Source organism: Lepidochelys olivacea, assembly GCF_965140295.1.
Source record: "Lepidochelys olivacea isolate rLepOli2 genome assembly, chromosome: 2".
Lineage (NCBI taxonomy): Eukaryota > Metazoa > Chordata > Testudines > Cheloniidae > Lepidochelys > Lepidochelys olivacea.
Genome location: NC_140412.1, coordinates 213850993 through 213870139, shown reverse-complemented (window position 1 = coordinate 213870139; position 19147 = coordinate 213850993). Strand labels below are relative to the sequence as shown.

The following is a 19147-nucleotide window of genomic DNA, read 5'->3' as shown; positions in this document are numbered from 1 at the left end:
AATATTTATTAATTTATTAACTACTAAAATAACTACAAACAAAAGTTATGAGCCAACAGTAACAATACAGAGCTATGAAAAAAACCACAAGAAACCCATTTTAAAAAGTGGGTCAAATTGCAAGGTCACTTATGCTAGTATAAATCTGGAGTAACTCCACTGACTTCAGATGATGATTTTTCTAGAGCTAATGGCAGCAGAATTTTGGGCTGGGAATTTAAAAGGAGCCATAGGCATCCAAATCTTACTAAATTTCAATAGGAGTCAGGCACCAAACTGCCATAGACTTCACTGGAAACCCCTGCCTTAAATTAACGTCACAAGGACTTAGAAAGGGTTTCTCTTACTGAAATATAGTACAGATTATGATCATGGACATATGATCATAATATTATCCTGCTAACGCTCTAAAATGAGCCTTTCTCCCTGGTAAAATGGGGATAGCAGTTATCTACATCACAGGAACATTGTGATGCATGGTTTATGTAAAACTATTTGTATGATCGGTTCTGTATTGGTGCACAGTATTACTATAGCATAAGAAATAACTTTTCATTTTTGTCTACCAAACAGTTTAAGTTTGCTTCACCCTGGTGAGAAATTCCAGTACAGGCTCACTCTGAAGCAGTGAATGCACATTGACAGTTGTGACAAGATGATGTTGTTGTGCTTATGTTATATCCCCCCCAAAATTCACTGAGACCATCAGCTCATTTCACTTCTTACTTAGCAAGCCCAGACTACAAAAGCTTGTTGCTAGTTCATTTCTCACTGTGCCACTTAGACATTCAGGTGTGTGAAATACAATCTTTAGACAGAGATCTAATGGCTTATGGAAAGTTAGCCCTGAATTACTGGGCAATGTTACTACTACACTAGTGTCATGTTAATTCCAGAACATGTTTATTTGAGTAAATTTACATATCCTCAACTGTTCTTTAGTTCGTGGAGCTGAACGTATACAGAATAAGCTTTTCAAGAAAAACAACAATGAATAGCCCCATTTACACAAATGGTTCATTTTATCTTTGTTTTGCCAAGTCACATTTCATTGTCCTCCTTGATGGTGCAAAACTAATGGACTCTTATCACAGTTACATTACCTCTAAAGGCAGATAAAATTAATGCACGAAGTGGGTATTCACCCATGAAAGCTTATGCTCCAATACTTCTGTTAGTCTATAAGGTGCCACAGGACTCTTTGCTGCTTTTACAGATCCAGAATAACACGGCTACCCCTCTGATCTCTGATCATGGTGATCCTATCTGGTTAAAAGGGAAATAGATTTGCATAACATTGCTGCAGAAGCCCACAGCAGACTCTTGCAGCATAATAAATCAAGAAGTTCTCCAGGTTATCACGTTGTGCTCTAGTTCATTATTTTGTATAATTTATTTTAACCTTGGGTTGTCCCTAATACATCTGCTTTGCAGTGATTAATACTGCTGATGGAAATAAATTGTTGAAGGGCCGTGCTGTAGTGCATGACTAATTAGCCTATCAAGTTGTGTTCACAAATTTAAAAAAAAGATTGTTTCTATTCATATAAATACATCAAAGCTTGCTAATCCCCCATACCTGGAGTTCTGTCACCTGCTGATGTGACCTCTCCAAGGGGGTCCTTCACTTTCAGAAAGTGTGGGCTTGTATACACTACAAAATTAAGTCTACTTTATCTAATTTGACCCTGAGCCCCTGAATTAATGAAATAGATTGTGCATGGCCACGCTATGCTTGTTGTCTCAATGGAGTGCATCCTCACTAGCACTGCCTGCATCGATGCAAGCTATCCTAAAGTGCAACTTGCCGCAGTGTGTTTTGGGAAGTTTGTGCAGGGCCCCATGGGACCAACACATTGTCGCAGGGGAGAATGGGAACATTGCGCTTTGCTCCCTTTGCTCCCTCCCTCACATCAATGGCAAACAACCCAGTGGTTTTCGCGCCTTAAAACCGCTGTGTTTTTGTATGCCATAACCCCAGAAGCATGGAGCCTGCTCAGTTCTGTGCTCTTGCTGTGAGCATCTCAAACACCTCATGCCTTCTCCTGAAGGATTTCCAGAGCTGAAGCAGGGTCTGCCACGAGAAACATAGCAATGTCCTGCAAGCCCTGGTACAAGCCCATGCCAAGCACAGTAAAGGCACATTAGCGGCCACGTAGTTTGGCGATCCAGAATGTGTGTGTGGCGGGGGGGGTCTACATGCCCTTTTTTCCCCTGTGTAAGAGCACTTTTAATGAGAACTTCCCCTGTTTCCCCTAGGCGACCCTATGTGATATCAGTCTCCCGAGGGTAACAGAGTCGGAAAGGAAGGAGATGCTGCAAGCGTCTGGGTATAGACACAGTCCTTAGGCTGCTATGCTGTGAACCACAATGATGCCAGCACAATTAATTCAGGAGTTTGTGTGGAAAAAAGTGTCCTACCATGGTGGAATAAATAAGTCTGCCCTGCCGAGAAACCTTCTGCAAAGGATTGTAGAGTACCTCCACAAAAGTTTCCTACAGATATCCATGGAGGATTCATAGAATCATAGAATATCAGGGTTGGAAGGAACCTCAGGAGGTCATCTAGTCCAACCCCCTACTGAAAGCAGGACCAATCCCCAACTAAATCATCCCTGCCAGGGCTTTGTCAAGCCTGACCTTAAAAACTTCTAAGGAAGGAGATTCCACCTCCTCCCTAGGTAATGCATTCCAGTGTTTCTCCACCCTTCTAGCGAAAAAGGTTTTCCTAATATCCAGCCTAAACCTCCCCCACTGCAACTTGAGACCATTACTCCTCATTCTGTCATCTGCTACCACTGAGAACAGTCTAGATCCATCCTCTTTGGAACCCCCTTTCAGGCAGTTGAAAGCACCTATCAAATCCCCCCTCATTCTTCTCTTCCGCAGACTAAACAATCCCAGTTCCCTCAGCCTCTCCTCGTAAGTCATGTGTTCCAGTCTCCTAATCATTTTTGTTGCCCTCCACTGGATGTTTTCCAAATTTTCCACATCCTTCTTGTAGTGTGGGGCGCAAAACTGGACACAGTACTCCAGATAAGGCCTCACCAATGTCGAATAGAGGGGAATGATCACGTCCCTCAATCTGCTGGCAATGCCCCTACTTAAACATCCCAAAATGCCATTGGCCTTTTTGGCAACAACAGCACACTGTTGACTCATATCCAGCTTCTCGTCCACTGTAACCCCTCGGTCATTTTCTGCAGAACTGCTGCCTAGCCATTCGGTCTCTAGTCTGTAGCGGTGCATGGCATTCTTCCGTCCTAAGTGCAGGACTTTGCACTTGTCCTTGTTGAACCTCATCAGATTTCTTTTGGCCCAATCCTCTAATTTGTCTAGGTCCCTCTGTATCCTATCCCTACCCTCCAGCGTATCTACCTCTCCTCCCAGTTTAGTGTCATCTGCAAACTTGCTGAGGGTGCAATCTACACCATCCTCCAGATCATTAATGAAGATATTGAACAAAACCAGCCCGAGGACTGACCCTTGGGGCACTCCACTTGATACCGGCTGCCAACTAGACATGGAGCCATTGATCACTACCCGTTGAGCCCGACAATCTAGCCAGCTTTCTATCCACCTTATAGTCCATTCATCCAGCCCATACTTCTTTAACTTGCTGGCAAGAATACTGTGGGAGACCGTGTCAAAAGCTTTGCTAAAGTCAAGGAACAACACGTCCATTGCTTTCCCCTCATCCACAGAGCCAGTTATCTCGTCATAGAAGGCGATTAGATTAGTCAGGCATGACTTGTCCTTGGTGAATCCATGCTGACTGTTCCTAATCACTTTCCTCTCCTCTAAGTGCTTCAGAATTCATTCCTTGAGGACCTGCTCCATGATTTTTCCAGGGACTGAGGTGAGGCTGACTGGCCTGTAGTTCCCAGAATCCTCCTGGGCTATCCCAGTCCACATAAACAGTCTTTTCTGGGGGCCACTCTCTGCCTAGCTGGATTGGTCTCTTGTAAGCAGAGAACCACAGCACCTCGCTTTTTCTTCACAGTAAACATGTAATACCACCAAATGCGTGTACCTGCTAAAGTTTAACTGGACTTTCATTTTAACTGTATACTCACCAAGGGTGCTTCCCTAGCATCGCGGTCAGCCACCATGATGTCCTGTGAGGCTCCAGGGTTAAAAATATTTCCTGGTTCTCAGGGAGAAAGGATCCACCACTCACCTGTCTTCTATTATCCTCCTCATCCACCATATAATTCTCCCTGTTGTCCCTAGACTCACACACCTTTGAGGTGTCCACATTGCTGGTGGGGGTGCTGGTAGGGTCACTCCCGAGAATTGCATGCAGCTCGTTGTAGAACCAGCATGTGTGGGGTTCAGCACAAGAATGACTATTTGCTTCTCTTGCCTTCTGGTACGCCTGGTGAAGTTTTTATTTTCATACAGCACTGCTGTGTATTCCTCATGTAGTCCTTCTCCCCCATTCCACAAACGATCTTCGCATAGATGTCAGCATTTCTTCTGCTGGATCAGAGCTCTCCCTGCACAGACTCGTCTCCCCACACAGCGATGAGATCCACCACCTACTGTGCAGACTAGGCTGGAGCGCATTTGGGGCATCTAGTTTCCATGATCAGCTGTCCTCAAGGTGGCACACTCCCAATGCTGATCAAACAGGAAATGGGAAATCAAAAGTTCCTGGGGCTTTAGCAGGGGAGGGGCTGTTTCCTGTGTACCTGGCTGTAGTGCAGCAGAGTTGAGAATGATCTCCGGAGTGGTCACAGATGTGCATTGTGGGACACCACCTGGAGGCCAATTAAGTCAAATTACACAATGCTGTGTCTGCACTACCTCGCAGTTGGCCCATGAAAATCAAACTAAGTGCTACGCCTCTCAGAGATGTGGATTACAGAAGTATACATCAGAGGTGACTTAGCTCAACATAAAGGACCCGATAGTGTAGACACATACATTAACAGGTCGACTTAAGGCAGCTTTCTTTAACCTAACTCTGTAGGGAAAACAATTCCATTCTTAATACAGGCCTGGTCTACCCACTTTAATTTCCCTCCATTCAGCCCCTGTATCATTTGCCATCTTTCCAGGAGGCTACCCTTTGGAATATGACAGTGCCATTATTTCTTTGCCCAGAGGCTTCACTGTTGAGCAAAGTTAGGTAGTAAATTCCTTTCAGGAAATCTCTCCTGTCCTAGAGAACAAATATCAGGATTGAGTCTGAATGGAGTACGCAACATTATCACTGCGTAGTCAGGATGGCCACTAACTGAGGAATTAAAAAAAAATAAATACCAGTGGTATTTTTTACTCTTCAGAAATCAGGCATGAAACTAAAACCACCAACAAAAATATTGTATTTAAGATTTAAAAAAAGCTATTCCTCAGTGGCAGGCATTTCCATGAAGCGAAAGCAATTAAACTGTTCTACAGAGATCAGCATGAAAAGGTGGCATATTTGAAATCTGGTTTAAGGTAAATTTACCTTAAACTTTAATTCAAAACCACATTTACTAACTAAATTCACTGGTTCCAGTTCCTTTAAAGGCAAAATGTGTCTGGGAGTTTAGATTCCAAATGGGGAGGGGGAAGTTCATAGCTGTTTGCTTTTAAAATATACTGTAACTAAATGAGAGACACTTATTAACAGACCACGAAGCTTATTACCATTTCAATGGGGGTGAAGGGTGGGAGAGCAGAGATTTTGAATGCTTCATTAAAAACACACCACAGAATTCTTCATCAGAGACTAAACCGCACATGTGGAATTTTATGGAATATCTATTTTGTCATACTGTCATGGTACCAGAGAAGCTAATGAAGGTGTAGGGAATATGGAGCAATGCTTTCTGAAGAATGCAGAAAAGGGGAAAAGAGGTTAGAGAAAACCTGGGCTCAGGATGGGGAAAAGGGCAATATTATCTGTCTTCAGATGTAACTTCCACATTCAACTGCTCTAGAAAAGTCCAAAAAGAAAAGGTAGTTTGCTAGAGGAGGGTCGTATGTTGAAACTATCCATTGCTATATAAGAGAGCGATAACTTTAACTATAGTTGAACTAAGACCAGCTTCCTGTTTAAAATGTGATGCTTCCAAGTGCTCTAAAATCCATTTGGTTACTTGGATTGCCTTGAAATGTGGCATGCCTTGTGGGAGCGTGAGGTACTGTCAATGATCCAGATTTGGGAGTCTGTAACAGTGTGGCTTGCCTTGGGAGTTGGAGAGCCTGGGCTAAACCAACCTGATTACAGAATAAGCCCCACCTGTAAGGGTGGTTTTGCCCAGCAGGCTGAGCTGAAAACATGCTGAGAAAGAGCCCCAGAGAGTGCAGAAGGAATTTTGTTTCTGTTAAAGATACTCTTGGACTTTTAGTTTGGGGCAATTGTGACCTTAAAGAGGGTAGACTAAAGTCCCAGCTCAATGGCTGAGTTACCAAGCAAAACCAAAACAAACAAAACCACATACACCACAGTGCCATACAGATCATTGGCAGGGGGTGCTAGCCCTGTGAGAGCTACTATGCCACACAAGGCCATGAGGGGGCATCTAGTGCTGAGTGCACTCTGTTAAAGGGTCATTTGACCAAGGGATTTCTGAGATACAGCCCCCTCCCAAAACAGCTTTTTTTTTAAATTGTGGACACATTCTGGCAACCTTTTTTGTGCCCACGTAGAATTCGAAGTGGGGCTCTAATCATTGAATCAAGGTCTCAGAAGCTGGAGCGTTACCCCCAAAAGAATGCACATCACCCACCAAGCCCTTTGGGGGAAACTAAATTAAAATGATATTTGAAAAAGAGTTTACTTCTATGGTAAGGTGTGCGCCGAGCAGCTCTAAGGCTCAGGCTTATTTGTACACTTAGTGGATTATACTGTACATGTGCACAGAGAGAGAGGCTAACTATCTGGAAAAGTACTCTGACGTCCCAGGAGGTGTGTGGCTCTGAGATATGTCATGGCATTGACTCCACCCACCCAAACACTGAATTCAAATTCAACTCAGGGAAGAAATCTGAAATAAAAAACCCCACATATTCCTCCAAACTGCCTGTCTGAGGGGGGGTTTATTTTGGGGAGATGTAATCAGTACAACAGAATATTCAAAAGGTGCTGAAACTATTTTTTGAAAACAAAATAGATTACACAAATGCTCACTGGGAGGAAAGTATGATTGGGTTGGAACAGCTAGTGGGAATGAGGGAGAAGGGTTGTGAGATCAGGTGATGGGGACTAGGGGCAGTGGGAAGGAAAGATGGGACAGAGGTATATGGGAGTGAATGACAGGGGATCTGGAGGAAAATAGGGCTGGGGCACTTGTTGGAGCCACTTTCTCCTCCTGTCTCATCTCCAGGGGTGTGGTCCCTCATGTGATCCAGGTTATGGGGGCTTGCCTGTCAGAGGGAGATCTGAATCCCTCCCCTTACCCCTACTATGTGAGTTGGGAGTAGGAGTCTCTGTCCCCTTTGTTCCAGGCTATGTGGGGCTGCCTATCTGAGGCAGTCTGACCTGCTATCCCTGCCCCACCCTGATGTGAGACAAGTGGGGGCTCTTGTTTTTCTGGAGGTGTCTGAGACTACCCTCTGTGCCCCCTCCCCCCACTATCTCCTGGGAGGGCCCCAGGATCTGGGGAAGCCCTGGCCCTCTGAGTGGCTTAGAACAGGCATGCCCAGAGCATGCACTACTGAGGGAGGTGGGGAGCTGAGAATGGGCATGTCAGAAACTCTACAGTCCTGGGGAGGGGAGATGAGAAAGGCCACTGACTTGAATGGAGCAATTCATATCTCAGATCTAGTATTTCAGGCTATTTTCATCTCCACTGGGTATTCACTTTCAGATAAGAATATCACATTGAGATGACTGGGACACTTCACACCTCTCTAAATCTGCTAAGCTACTGATGGATGTGTAGAGACCCTCTGCTCCATTCTCCTTTTAGTTTCATACAGTAGTATAATGAGGCTTGGAAGGATTAGGTTTTTATGAATTAGTGTCCATAAACATCAATCTCACTGTACACACAAATGGAGGACAAATATTTCCATCAGTAGTAATCAAAAATTACAGATGGGCAAAGAAAGAAAAATGCTGCTTGAGAATTTAGAGTTTGATTTAAGGATATTTTCTCTGTATTTTGACATGTGTTGTTGATCATTTGTATTTTAACAGTTACAAAGCTTTACCTTTTTGAATCTCAAGATCTATTATATAAATTGTCTGACTCTCCTAGAGGTTCCCATAACAGAATTTAAATTTATAGAAAAATGTAACATTTAACAGAATTCTGCCAAGCATAATTATAAAAGAGCACCAGTTTTGCTCTAGCTTAGGTGGGGAAGCCTTTCCTGTTTGAAGGACAACTCTAATCTAAGAGCTGTGTTTAAATGGATTGTCTTGACATTTGCTATGCCACCTGAGAGTTTAGGGTAGGGTTAGTGATCCAAATGTGGGGTCATTTGAGTAAGGGGTTCCAGAGATACAGCTCTGAGAACAGGTTCATTAAGTGCACCCTGACATTAGCAACTTTGAAGTTTGAAACCTGCCTTGGGCCTCTTCATATTGTGATGTTTGGGTGTGTTTTTTAAAGCAATCTAATCTGAGTACAGCAGAATATTCAGAATTACCCTGCATCAAGGGATATCAGCTACACAACTGACCCCTTGAGAGAAGGCAAGGGATATACCTTATGACTTAGCAAGGCATGCATGGACAGAACTCTAAGGCTTCCAGGCCATGTGCTGGGCAGCTTGTGTTTGAAACCAAGGAAATCAAGCTGCATGGCAAAAGACTATAAAAGGCAGCTGCATCTCCTGCTTCTTGTCTTCAGGCCTGCTTTTTGCCTCTGGAGTAACCTTTCTACAAACAAAGCTCTGATCAAAGGACTGAATGACCCATCCAAGCTGTGTGGATGTGTTCCAGAGGGACTTGCAAGCCAGCAAACTCTCCCATACTGCCAGGAAACTGATATGAGGACTTTGAAGTCATTGTATGTATGTGATTGTTTTACCATTTAACAACTCTCTTCTTGTTCTTTCTTTATAATAAACCTTTAGTTTCAGACACTTAAGGATTGGCTGGAAGCATGGTATTTTGGGCAAGATCGAAACCTGTTCTGAACTGGTATGTGGCTGGCCCTTTGAGGTCAGAAGAACATTTTGTATATGTGAGCAGAGTTTTTTAAATAATTTCTCACTGTGCTGGAGCTAGGTGCTGATTGGGAGCCAGATAACTGGAATGCAATGGGGGTGGGGTGATTTCCCTTTTTGCTTCTTGATAACCAGTGGAGGGGATCAGAAGAACAGTTTGTGGAGTTTAACTTCAGGGTTACTCACCAGTCTTAGAAGCCTAAGGCTTCTAAGACTGGTGAGTAACCCTGAAGTTAAACTCCCCAACCGTGGCATTTCCAGTGGGGGCTGCCCCAGACACACCAGGTCACGTGGATGTCTGTGGATTTGCAGGGCTCTATTTACAGTGGCTGGGCTGAGGCTCTGAGGCACACCCCCATGCACCAAAACTAGGTTGGGGAGAGCTATGCAGGCAGCTGTGGGAAGCCATCATGGACCCGGGCAGGGAGTCTGGGGGGCAGGGATGCTGCCAGGGTCTGCTTTCAGCCCCTCCTCCCCCACCCCACAGGCAGATGGAGGGCCCGCTCACCCAGCTCTCATCATGGTCAGACTGTAGCTCCAAGACCTTCTCCCCCCAGCCAGGTCAGGGTGAGCTGGGTAGGCAGGTGTTGGGAGCCATGGCAGACCCTTCACCTGGCCTGGGCGGGGGGCCCCCCGAGTAGCCCCCGGCCTATGTCCCTGCCAAGGTGCTATCCACAAAAATGGTCCACGGATATCGGCATCTACAGATGTGGCTATCCATGGATATAAAGTGGTTATCCACAGATTTGTAGAGCTCTACTTACATGTTAATGGCATCTACTGTGCCAAATAATGGCTTAATGGGACATGAAGGGTCAGGGGAGCTGGAAATGTTGGCAGGGGGCTACAAGTTGCAGGGAATGATGGGGCAGGGGATGGTGAAGGAAAGACACACACCAGTCTTCTCTCTCATGCTTCAAGTAACTGTAATGACCTTGTAATAAAGGCATCAAGGTTTGGGGATATAGAGCACAGATGAGATTTCTCTCCCCAGGCCTGTTAGCAACCACACATTGCAAACATTTCAAAGCACAACCATATCCCCATTGTACTATAACAAAGCATACAGGAGCTGAGGGAGGAGCATCAAGGAAACACATAGCAACCACAGGGCATACTGGAAAGACCCCTGGCCTGGGATTATTCGTAGTTCTGGCTGACCTTGAGCAAGTCACTTCACCTTTCTGTGCCTCAGTTTCCCATCTGTAAAAGGGGGATAATGATGTAAAATTCTTTGAGATCTAGGGATGGAAAGCACTGTATAAAAGCTAGGGCTTGGTCTATACTAAAAAGCTAGGTGGACATAGCTACATCAGTCAAGGGTGTGGAATACACATAAAACACTGACTAACACATGCGATGCTGACCTAACCCTTTATGTAGATGCAGCAATGTCAGTAGAAGAATGCTCCCATCAATGTAGCTGTTTGCTTGGGGAGGTGGTGTTCCTACACCAAGAGAAACCCCACTTCCATTGTGTAGGATATGTCTATACCAGTGGCTCTCATCCTTTCCCAACTGCTGTGTCCTGTTCAGGAGTCTGATTGGTCTTGCATACCCCACGTTTCACCTCCCTTAAATTATTAGCTTACAAAAATCAGACATAAAAATACCAGTGTCCCAGCACACTGTTACTGAAAAATTGCTTATTTTCTAATTTTTACCATATAATTATATAATAAATCAATTGGAATATAAATATTGTGCTTATGTTTCAGTGTATATAGAGCAGTATAAACAAATCATGGTATGACATTTTAGTTTGTATGGACTTTACTAGTGCTTTTTATGTAGCTTGTTGTAAAACTAGGCAACTATCTAAATGAGTTAATGGCAGACTTCTACATGTACCCCTGGTTGAGAACCACTGATCTGTACTACAGGTTATGCCTGAACAGCTACACCAACATAGCTATGCTGGTTGTCAGGTAACCAGGATGAGGGTGGTCTATCCTAGTGGTCAGAGCAGGAACCAAGTATCAGAACCAGGGACTAGGGTCAGAACCAGAGTCAGTAGTCAGAGACCAGAGCCATGGCTCAAATTAGAGTGCAGGAACTGGATACCAGAACTGAAGGTCCAGCCAGAGGCAGTAGTTAGAAGCCAGAGCCATGGGTCAAAGTGGAGATCTTGCACTGGAGCCGCCAGGGTAGCGGGTAAAGAGTGATTCAAGGCAGGGGCAGAACCAAAGCAAGGCTGAGGGCATCATAGGAGCTGCAGGAACAAGGTAACACAGGAGCAGTTACAGTGGCAGGTATGAGCACTGAACAGGCAGTGAGCTCCTGCTGGCTTAAGGGCCAGTCTGCTGGCCCCTTTGGCCACTCAGGCAGCCTGCAGCAGGCCAGCTGTACTGACAAGGTTGCTTGGACACTAGGTCTTTTGCAGACCCTGCTTCTTGACAATGGTATAATCTCTGTAGTATAGACATAGCATAGGTCTTTTGATTATTACCAATAATAATCCCATTCCTCTCTTTCAGACACGTCCCCTCTTGTCTGGGGCTCTCTCTCTCTTCCCCACCATTGATCTAAGCCTAACACTTTCTCATTCTTTCACCTGACCAGACTTGTGCATTTTCTTCCCCCAACCCCAGGGATGCCATTTAGGGAGGAAAGGGGAAAGGTTTCATACTGGAGGTCTGCTTGTGACACATGCCCCAGCTCTTACCTGGCAGCACCATCAGACCTCCAGGAGTCATGGTTCTCCAGCTGTCATGGTTCTCCAGCTATGGCTTCCATGGTCAGTTTCCTCCATTGTGCTAGCTCACCCACCCTGCCCCCTCATCTGCCTCCCCCAGCAGCTGAGAGGATACAGAATGACTTAACTGGCCTGGGGTAAAGAGAAGGGGGTCACCCCCTTTTACAAAACTATGATAGATTTTGCAAGGTATCATTTGAAAACTCAATTTGCTGATCATTATTGTCATGGTAAAATCTGTGGCAACATTATATGTAAGGTTAAGTGAAGGGTTAATGTCTAGCTATTCCACCTGGAAGCAGGCGGGGCACACCCTGACTGTTTCCTAGGAGCAATGCACACATTGCTCTATCCAAGGACAAGGGCTAGATATGAACCCTGAGAACTTGATTGTTTGGACAGCAACTGTGGGAGGTTTCTTTAGCCTGGGCTCAAGGCCTGAGAACAAGGATTGTAGTAGATAGAGGATGGTAACTAAGCATATGAATCAACGTCATACATTCCTTTGTGTAGCAGTGTGTAATGCTTAGGGGGAGAAATATAATAAAAGGAGAAGGTGGAAGGCAGGGGGCAGAACAGCCCATCTCCGCTGACCAGCCTGTTTGCTTGCATAAAGCTGTGTTCTGTCTCATCACTGAACCGCAACAACTGGCGCCCAAACGTGGGGCCCTCAGCACTCACCTCGCCCGGCAAGGGTTTCAGACGCGTCACTCATCCACTTCGTGGATCCCGGTGAGTATTTTTCATTGTGGTAAGTATGGGAAGCTCCCTCTCTGCTTTGCAAGTGCAACACCGTAATGAGCTGCAGTATTTGCTGCGTAAGGCTCAGCATGACTGCCCGGCTCGAGAACTCACTCTCCTGCTACAGGAGGTGCGTGCCAAGTGCCCGTGGTATCCTGAAGCTGGAAGCCTTAAGTTAGCGGACTGGGAGCGATTGGGCCAGACATTGCACAAAGAGCCTCGGGCACCCGTGCAGGCTTTACATGCCTGGCACCTCTGCCGCGACGTGGTACAGCGTGTCGCCTCAGACAGACCCTCCCTCGCGAGGCTGGTGCTCTCGCCGCCCCCGTCCGCCCCTGCAGTCATCCCCCCTCCTGGCGATGCGACACAGCGTGTCGCCTTGGAAAGGCCCTCTTCAGCACCAACAGAGGAGCTGCCGATCCTGCCACCCCCGTCCGCTCCTGCAGCCATCCCTCCCCCTGCTTCGCCCCCAGTGCCTCTATTACCACCGCCTCCCTGGCCTTCCCCACCGGAGCCGGTGTGTGATCACCCTCCCCCCATGGGGCCCCCCGGAGAGTCATCTGCATCTGCTCAGAAGCTTTCGCTGGTGCAACAAATGGTTCACACAGCGAAAGCTCGATCAGATCTTACAGCAGAGGAGCTGGCTGATCTGGTCTCCGTTTGCCCGGTGACCTGGCAGAATGATGACCAGGGCAACCCCGTGGGCACCTGGACCACTCTGCCATACTCGGTGGTTAGAGAGGTAAAGGAAGCAATTCGTGAATTTGGCCTGACTAGCACCTTTGTGCGTGGTCTCATTGAAGGGATGGGTGCTGGGTACTCCCTAATCCCTGAGGATTGGAAAACGCTGCTGCGCATGATGTTGTCACCCAGTCAGTATGTTATTTGGCTTAGTGAGTATCGGCAGATGGCAGAACGCCAAGCCCAGGTATATAGAGAGCAAGGTATCATTTATGAGCATTTGGCAGGGGAGGGCCAGTTTGCTACTATTGGGATGCAGTCTCAACTCCCTCAGGCCGTCTTCCCCATTATCTCCACCTGTGCCCAGCATGCCTTCAAGAAGGTCCCGGATTCAGGCAAGCCTACCAAAAGCTTTGTCAGTATCCGTCAGGGTGCCTTAGAGTCCTTTTTGGATTTTACCAACAGATTGCAGGAGGACACGGACTTTCAGCTGCCAGGGGAGGTCTGTGCCATACCTACACAGGTGATGGGACCTCTCCCTGCCGGCTTTGTAGGTCTTGTTCTCCCTCGCTCACATGCTGGGAAACAGGGCTTTTTTGTCATTCCAGGGGTCATTGATGCTGATTACACTGGCATTATTAAGGTTCAGGTGTGGACTCATCTTCCACAGTCGCTCCTGCGTGGATGGTCAATTGCACAATTGATTTTAGTCCCCTATCAGGTGCCAGCTGCCGAGGATCGAACTCGGGGCGGAGGAGGCTTTGGATCTACGTTGTCTCACTCGCCGTCTCACAGCGTTCAGAATTGGCTGCTGTTATTTTGGCCTTTCAACTTTTTGCTGATTGTCCCTTTAATTTAATTGTGGATACCCATTATGTTTATCAGGTAATTGATCATTTACCCCTTGCCCTCATTACCCCTCAGGTTGATGCAGACCTCCTTCACCTGTTTTTGTCTTTACAGCATTTTCTTGCCACTCGTCATTTCCCTTACTTTGTTGCTCATATTCGCAGTCATACCCCTCTGCCTGGGCCACTCACTGAGGGCAATGCACGCGCCGATCGCGCGTTGCGTGGTCAGGTAAATTCCCTTTTTTCTGACCCCATTGAAAGCCATGCCTTTTTTCATCAGTCTGCCTCTGTTTCGGCCCGGCAGTTTCACATTCCTGCTGATCATGCACGTTCCATTGTTCGTTCCTGCCCCCACTGTGCTGCTGCTGCTCCTACTTTTTCTTATGCCGTTAACCCCCGAGGTACAGCAGCAAATCAGCTGTGGCAAATGGATGTTACTCATGTGCCACAATTCCGCCCCTATTCATTTTTACATGTTTCCGTTGATACTTATTCAGGCTTCCTTTGGGCAACCCCACAACGTGGGGAAGCCACTAACAAAGTTATTCACCATTTGCTGGCCTGCTTTTCTGTTATGGGTCGCCCTTGCCAAATTAAAACAGATAATGCCCCAGCCTACTGCTCTGCAGCCCTCTCCACCTTTTGTGCCCGCTGGGACGTCCGTCTTAAACACGGAATCCCTTATAATTCCACGGGCCAAGCCATTGTTGAACGTGCCAATCGCACACTCAAAACCTTGCTAGATAAACAATTAAAACAAGGGGAGCTGCATCTCCGAACCTTAGGAGACATTCAACAACAGATGTATATTCTCTTGTTTACTTTAAATAATTTAACACTGAATGCAGATCAGCAGACCCCTGCGGATCGGCATTTTCACAAATCTGAGGTACTGGAAAGACCGCGTGTCTTTTACCGTCAGCTGCCCGATCCACAGTGGCTGGGCCCAGCACCTCTAATCACTTGGGGTCGGGGATATGCTGCTGTGTCTCTCCCTGCAGGACCGTTGTGGGTTCCAGCCCGGTGCGTGCGACCAGCACTTAAACAACATGGCATGGCACCAGGGGCTGTCGAATCCCATACCAGAGTTTCAGCTGACCTTGGAGGAGACCGCGTTGCCCCCCGAGTCGACAACGGCGGGACGGAAACGGAGGAGGCGTAACGTCCCAAGCCAGCCCGTGACAGGGGGAGCAGTAAAAGCATTGGTCGCCACGGCTCAACGAAAACTGGCAGCAGATCAGCAGCCAGAAACTCCTAAGACTTTGTTTGTGGCGATTCTCGCCCAAATCACTGCTAATTCTGTGATGATTGTGTGCCTTTTGTGCCTGCTATTTTTTGTAGGGGTTGGCTCGGAAGCGCCTCCCCCGTTACAAGCCCGAAGGAGAATAAGATACTGCTCTTTGCTTATGCTAATCTTTTCTCCCAGTATTTTAGCATGGCTAATTGGGGCCCGGCCAACTATACTCTGCCTCGCACGGCTATATTCCTTCACACACCGTACCCGGCCGGGGCTCACAATGTCACCTGTGCGCGTGTAGTTAACTGCACTAGTACAAAGGTGCCATTGGGCTGTCAAAAAATTTCTTAATCCCTTTTAAATTGTTCCCATGCTGTTAATGTTTCATATAATTATGGCCATATCATCCTACCATCAGGATGGGTTTTTACTTGTGGTTCATGCACCTTTAATTATATTCCTGCAAATTTAAGTGATGGCACCCTTTGCTGTCTTAGTAGAATGATACTTATATTGCCTTTTGCTGGTTACAATTGTAGTAAAAGAAGTGTATCCCTTTTAGATGATTATATTGCAGATGTTAAGTTTTTGGTTATTTTGTGTTTGTAATTATTGGGCTTATTTTTTGTTGCTGCTGTGTACAATGTATTCCTTTCTTGTTAAGACTTTGTAAAATTTTTGCCCTGGAAAGCTCCCCAGGTTATGTCCTTGTCTGTCTGGGAGTTAATTAGCATGACAAACAAATTGGCGGCTACCATGAGATGGCCAATTATCAATAAACAAAAAAGGGGAGATGAAGGGTTAATGTCTAGCTATTCCACCTGGAAGCAGGCGGGGCACACCCTGACTGTTTCCTAGAAGCAATGCACACATTGCTCTATCCAAGGACAAGGGCTAGATATGAACCCTGAGAACTTGATTGTTTGGACAGCAACTGTGGGAGGTTTCTTTAGCCTGGGCTCAAGGCCTGAGAACCAAGATTGTAGTAGATAGAGGATGGTAACTAAGCATATGAATCAACGTCATACATTCCTTTGTGTAGCAGTGTGTAATGCTTAGGGGGAGAAATATAATAAAAGGAGAAGGTGGAAGGCGGGGGGCAGAACAGCCCATCTCCGCTGACCAGCCTGTTTGCTTGCATAAAGCTGTGTTCTGTCTCATCACTGAACCGCAACAGTTAAGATTCTATTGTAGGATATTACTAAGACATGTTCTACATCTGGAGAGCAATCACAAACCAGTTCACCAGAGATAAAAGGCTAACCAATGCCTCCATGAGGTGCCAATGAAATCAAATGGACCATCACCTTGTTAAGTGGCCACTCTCTAGCAGGAGAGAGGGTATGGGTGGAAAAAAAATCTACACCTGGAGAAAGAAACAGGTTGGCATTCCCACCCACATAGACTGTCTCCTGAACCTCAGCTGGAGATGATTCTCAAAGAGAGAGCTATAAGAAGGGTGAGCAAATGCCCCAAATTATGTCTCCCTTTCTCTCCCCACAGCATCCACAACACCTGAAGACCAAAGGCAACAGCTCTGGACTGGGGAAGAAATCCAGACTGAGAGATTCAGCCAGTAAGATTGCTGAAACATTTAGAGAGAGAGAGAGAGAGAGAGAGAGAGAGGGAAACCGTTGCTTTGAATTCACTTAGCCTGTTAAGTTAGTTGCAATTTACTTTTATTTTCTTGTAACCAATTTTGACTTTTATGCCTCATTACTGATAATCACTTAATCTATCTTTCTGTAGTTAATAAACTTGTTTAACTGATTTTTCTGTTTGGATGGAAGAGTTTGGGAAACTCCATTGGGGATAACAAGATTTGTGCAAATCATTTTCTATTAATGACATGATGGACTTTATATGAGCTTGTATTGTCCTGGAGAGAGCAGGACAGTACAAGATGTACATTTCTGGGGAAAGTCTGGGGCTGGGTATTTGTTGGGGTTGCTCTGCAGTGTAATTCAGGAGTGGCTGACTATAGCTCTCATACAGCATAGCTGGGAATAAAACTTACATGCTAGAGGTTGTGTGTGGGGAGGCCCAGGAGTAGTTGCTCTCACAGTGAAGCAGTGCAAAAGGCACCCCAGGTTGGAGAACGGAGGGGACACAGCTATTCATTGGTCCAGATTGTGTGACAGATTTCTGTTACTAATCTGCCTGAAGCGTCAGGTGATCAGTCTGAGGCCACAGGATTGTTAAGGGAGGAGATAACGGAACACACCAAATGTCTGAGTTTTAAAGCTTTATTGATAAAATAATAAAATAACATCACTCAGAGGAAGGAAGAAAGCATTAGTGCCCCAAGCCCTAACCCACTTTCATACTCACACACGCACTACCCGAGGCTGGCCAGGCCCGGGTGTAACGTAAGAAGAGGGGAGAAGGGTGGATGGGAGTTCTGTCCTGGGCCCAGGTCATCCAGGGTCCGCTGTGATCTCCAAGTTGCTCCAGCTCTCAGGAGGGTTTTAAGTCCTGGGCTCCTTGTGGGAGGGAGGGTGCCAGTCCAAACCGGCTTTCCATGTTGTCTTCAGTTTTCTCAAAACACCCCAGCTCCAGGGATGCAAGGCTCGGCTCCCGCTCTTGCCGTCTCACCGGTGTTTTCAATCTCTGCAGTCTTAGACCTTGTTTCCTACTTTGCTGGCCTTGCAGATCTGTACAGTTGGGTTTTTCTCTCTCATGGCTGCTCCAGCACATTCACACCCCTGTCTTTCTCGGCTGTCAGCCAAGTCTCGGTTGTGAGCAGTGTCCTTGGGCTGGGGCCAGTGTCTTATCATTGGACTGAGCTTGCTAGCTACAGTGTTGAGTTAACCCATTCTCTGCTCTCTTTCTCCTTCCCCCTTTGGTCTCTTGCAGCCCGCAAAAGTATCTTTCACTCTTCACTCACACCTTTGACCCTCACCAAAATGCTTTGCGATGCTTGCAACAGTGTTAGCAACATGCAGTGCTGATCTGCCTTCCCCAGGGGAACCGCTGAGGTTGTGACAATTGTACCCTGAGTAATGTAACAGTGAGTTCGGCAAGGAAGGGATCAGTCGGAGTGGGGGGGAGAGCACAAGGTCCCCAGTACTGGTGGGTAGGAGGGGGGAAAGCACAGGAGCCCCAGAGGGGAAGGAAGACGAGGGTCCCTGGCGGTTGGGGGAGCAGAGGAAATGTAGGGCTCCCTATGGTGACAGTAGGAAGAGGGGGGCACAGGGCACTAGTGGCAGGGCAGTTGTTGGAGTCTGGGGGGATAGTGGGTTGGGAAAGGGAAGTCAATTCCCAGGGGAAGAGAGAGATGGCATAGGGCTGTGCCCTGAGGGAGGGGCAGTGAGTGTGGGAGAAGCAGCGAGGGGGAACAATCCCTGGGGCAAAGATCTGGAGGGAGCAAGAGCTGAAGAAGGGTGGGGGCTAGGAGGCACTAAGAGGGACTTGGGGTCCATTTGTCTTCCGAAAAGCAGGGAGTACCCTCACCTCTCCCTGGGAAGAGACGGGGGACAGACCCTTCCAGTCCAGAGCCATCATGTGCACTAGTGGTTGCGGCTTCAAGGACAGGTGTGTATTCACCCTCTGCTGCAAATTCTGCCAGAAGTGCTGAGCTCACAGGGGACGAGGGCTGTGCTGCAGCATCTGGCCAACACAGATCAACCTGTATGCCACCAATATCCCACTCACCAGGCAAGTCCCTTCAGCTACCATCGGGCATCTCAACAGCTGACTAATGTTCTAGTAGTGCTCAAAGACCTTAATCAATAGGAGTCCCTCATTGTGCTAGGCACCATATAAATCATTAAGATGGCTCAGTTCCTGCCTGTAACAGCATCAGCACTTGCCTCTCATGAGCACCCC

The 19147-nt window shown here is 46.8% G+C and overlaps 1 protein-coding gene across 1 annotated transcript; it reads left to right on the top strand.

The window, feature by feature from the left end:
- Window positions 1-11000: 11000 nt before the first annotated feature.
- On the top strand, window positions 11001-16948 carry LOC311516782 (uncharacterized protein; the record flags this gene model as incomplete). Its single annotated transcript, XM_084621119.1, has 5 exons — window positions 11001-11042; window positions 12360-12541; window positions 13942-14116; window positions 14195-14311; window positions 15084-16948. The coding sequence occupies 5 exons, from the start codon at window positions 11001-11003 to the stop codon at window positions 15618-15620; spliced, it is 1053 nt and encodes a 350-aa protein (XP_084477245.1). The 3' UTR covers window positions 15621-16948.
- Window positions 16949-19147: the final 2199 nt, after the last annotated feature.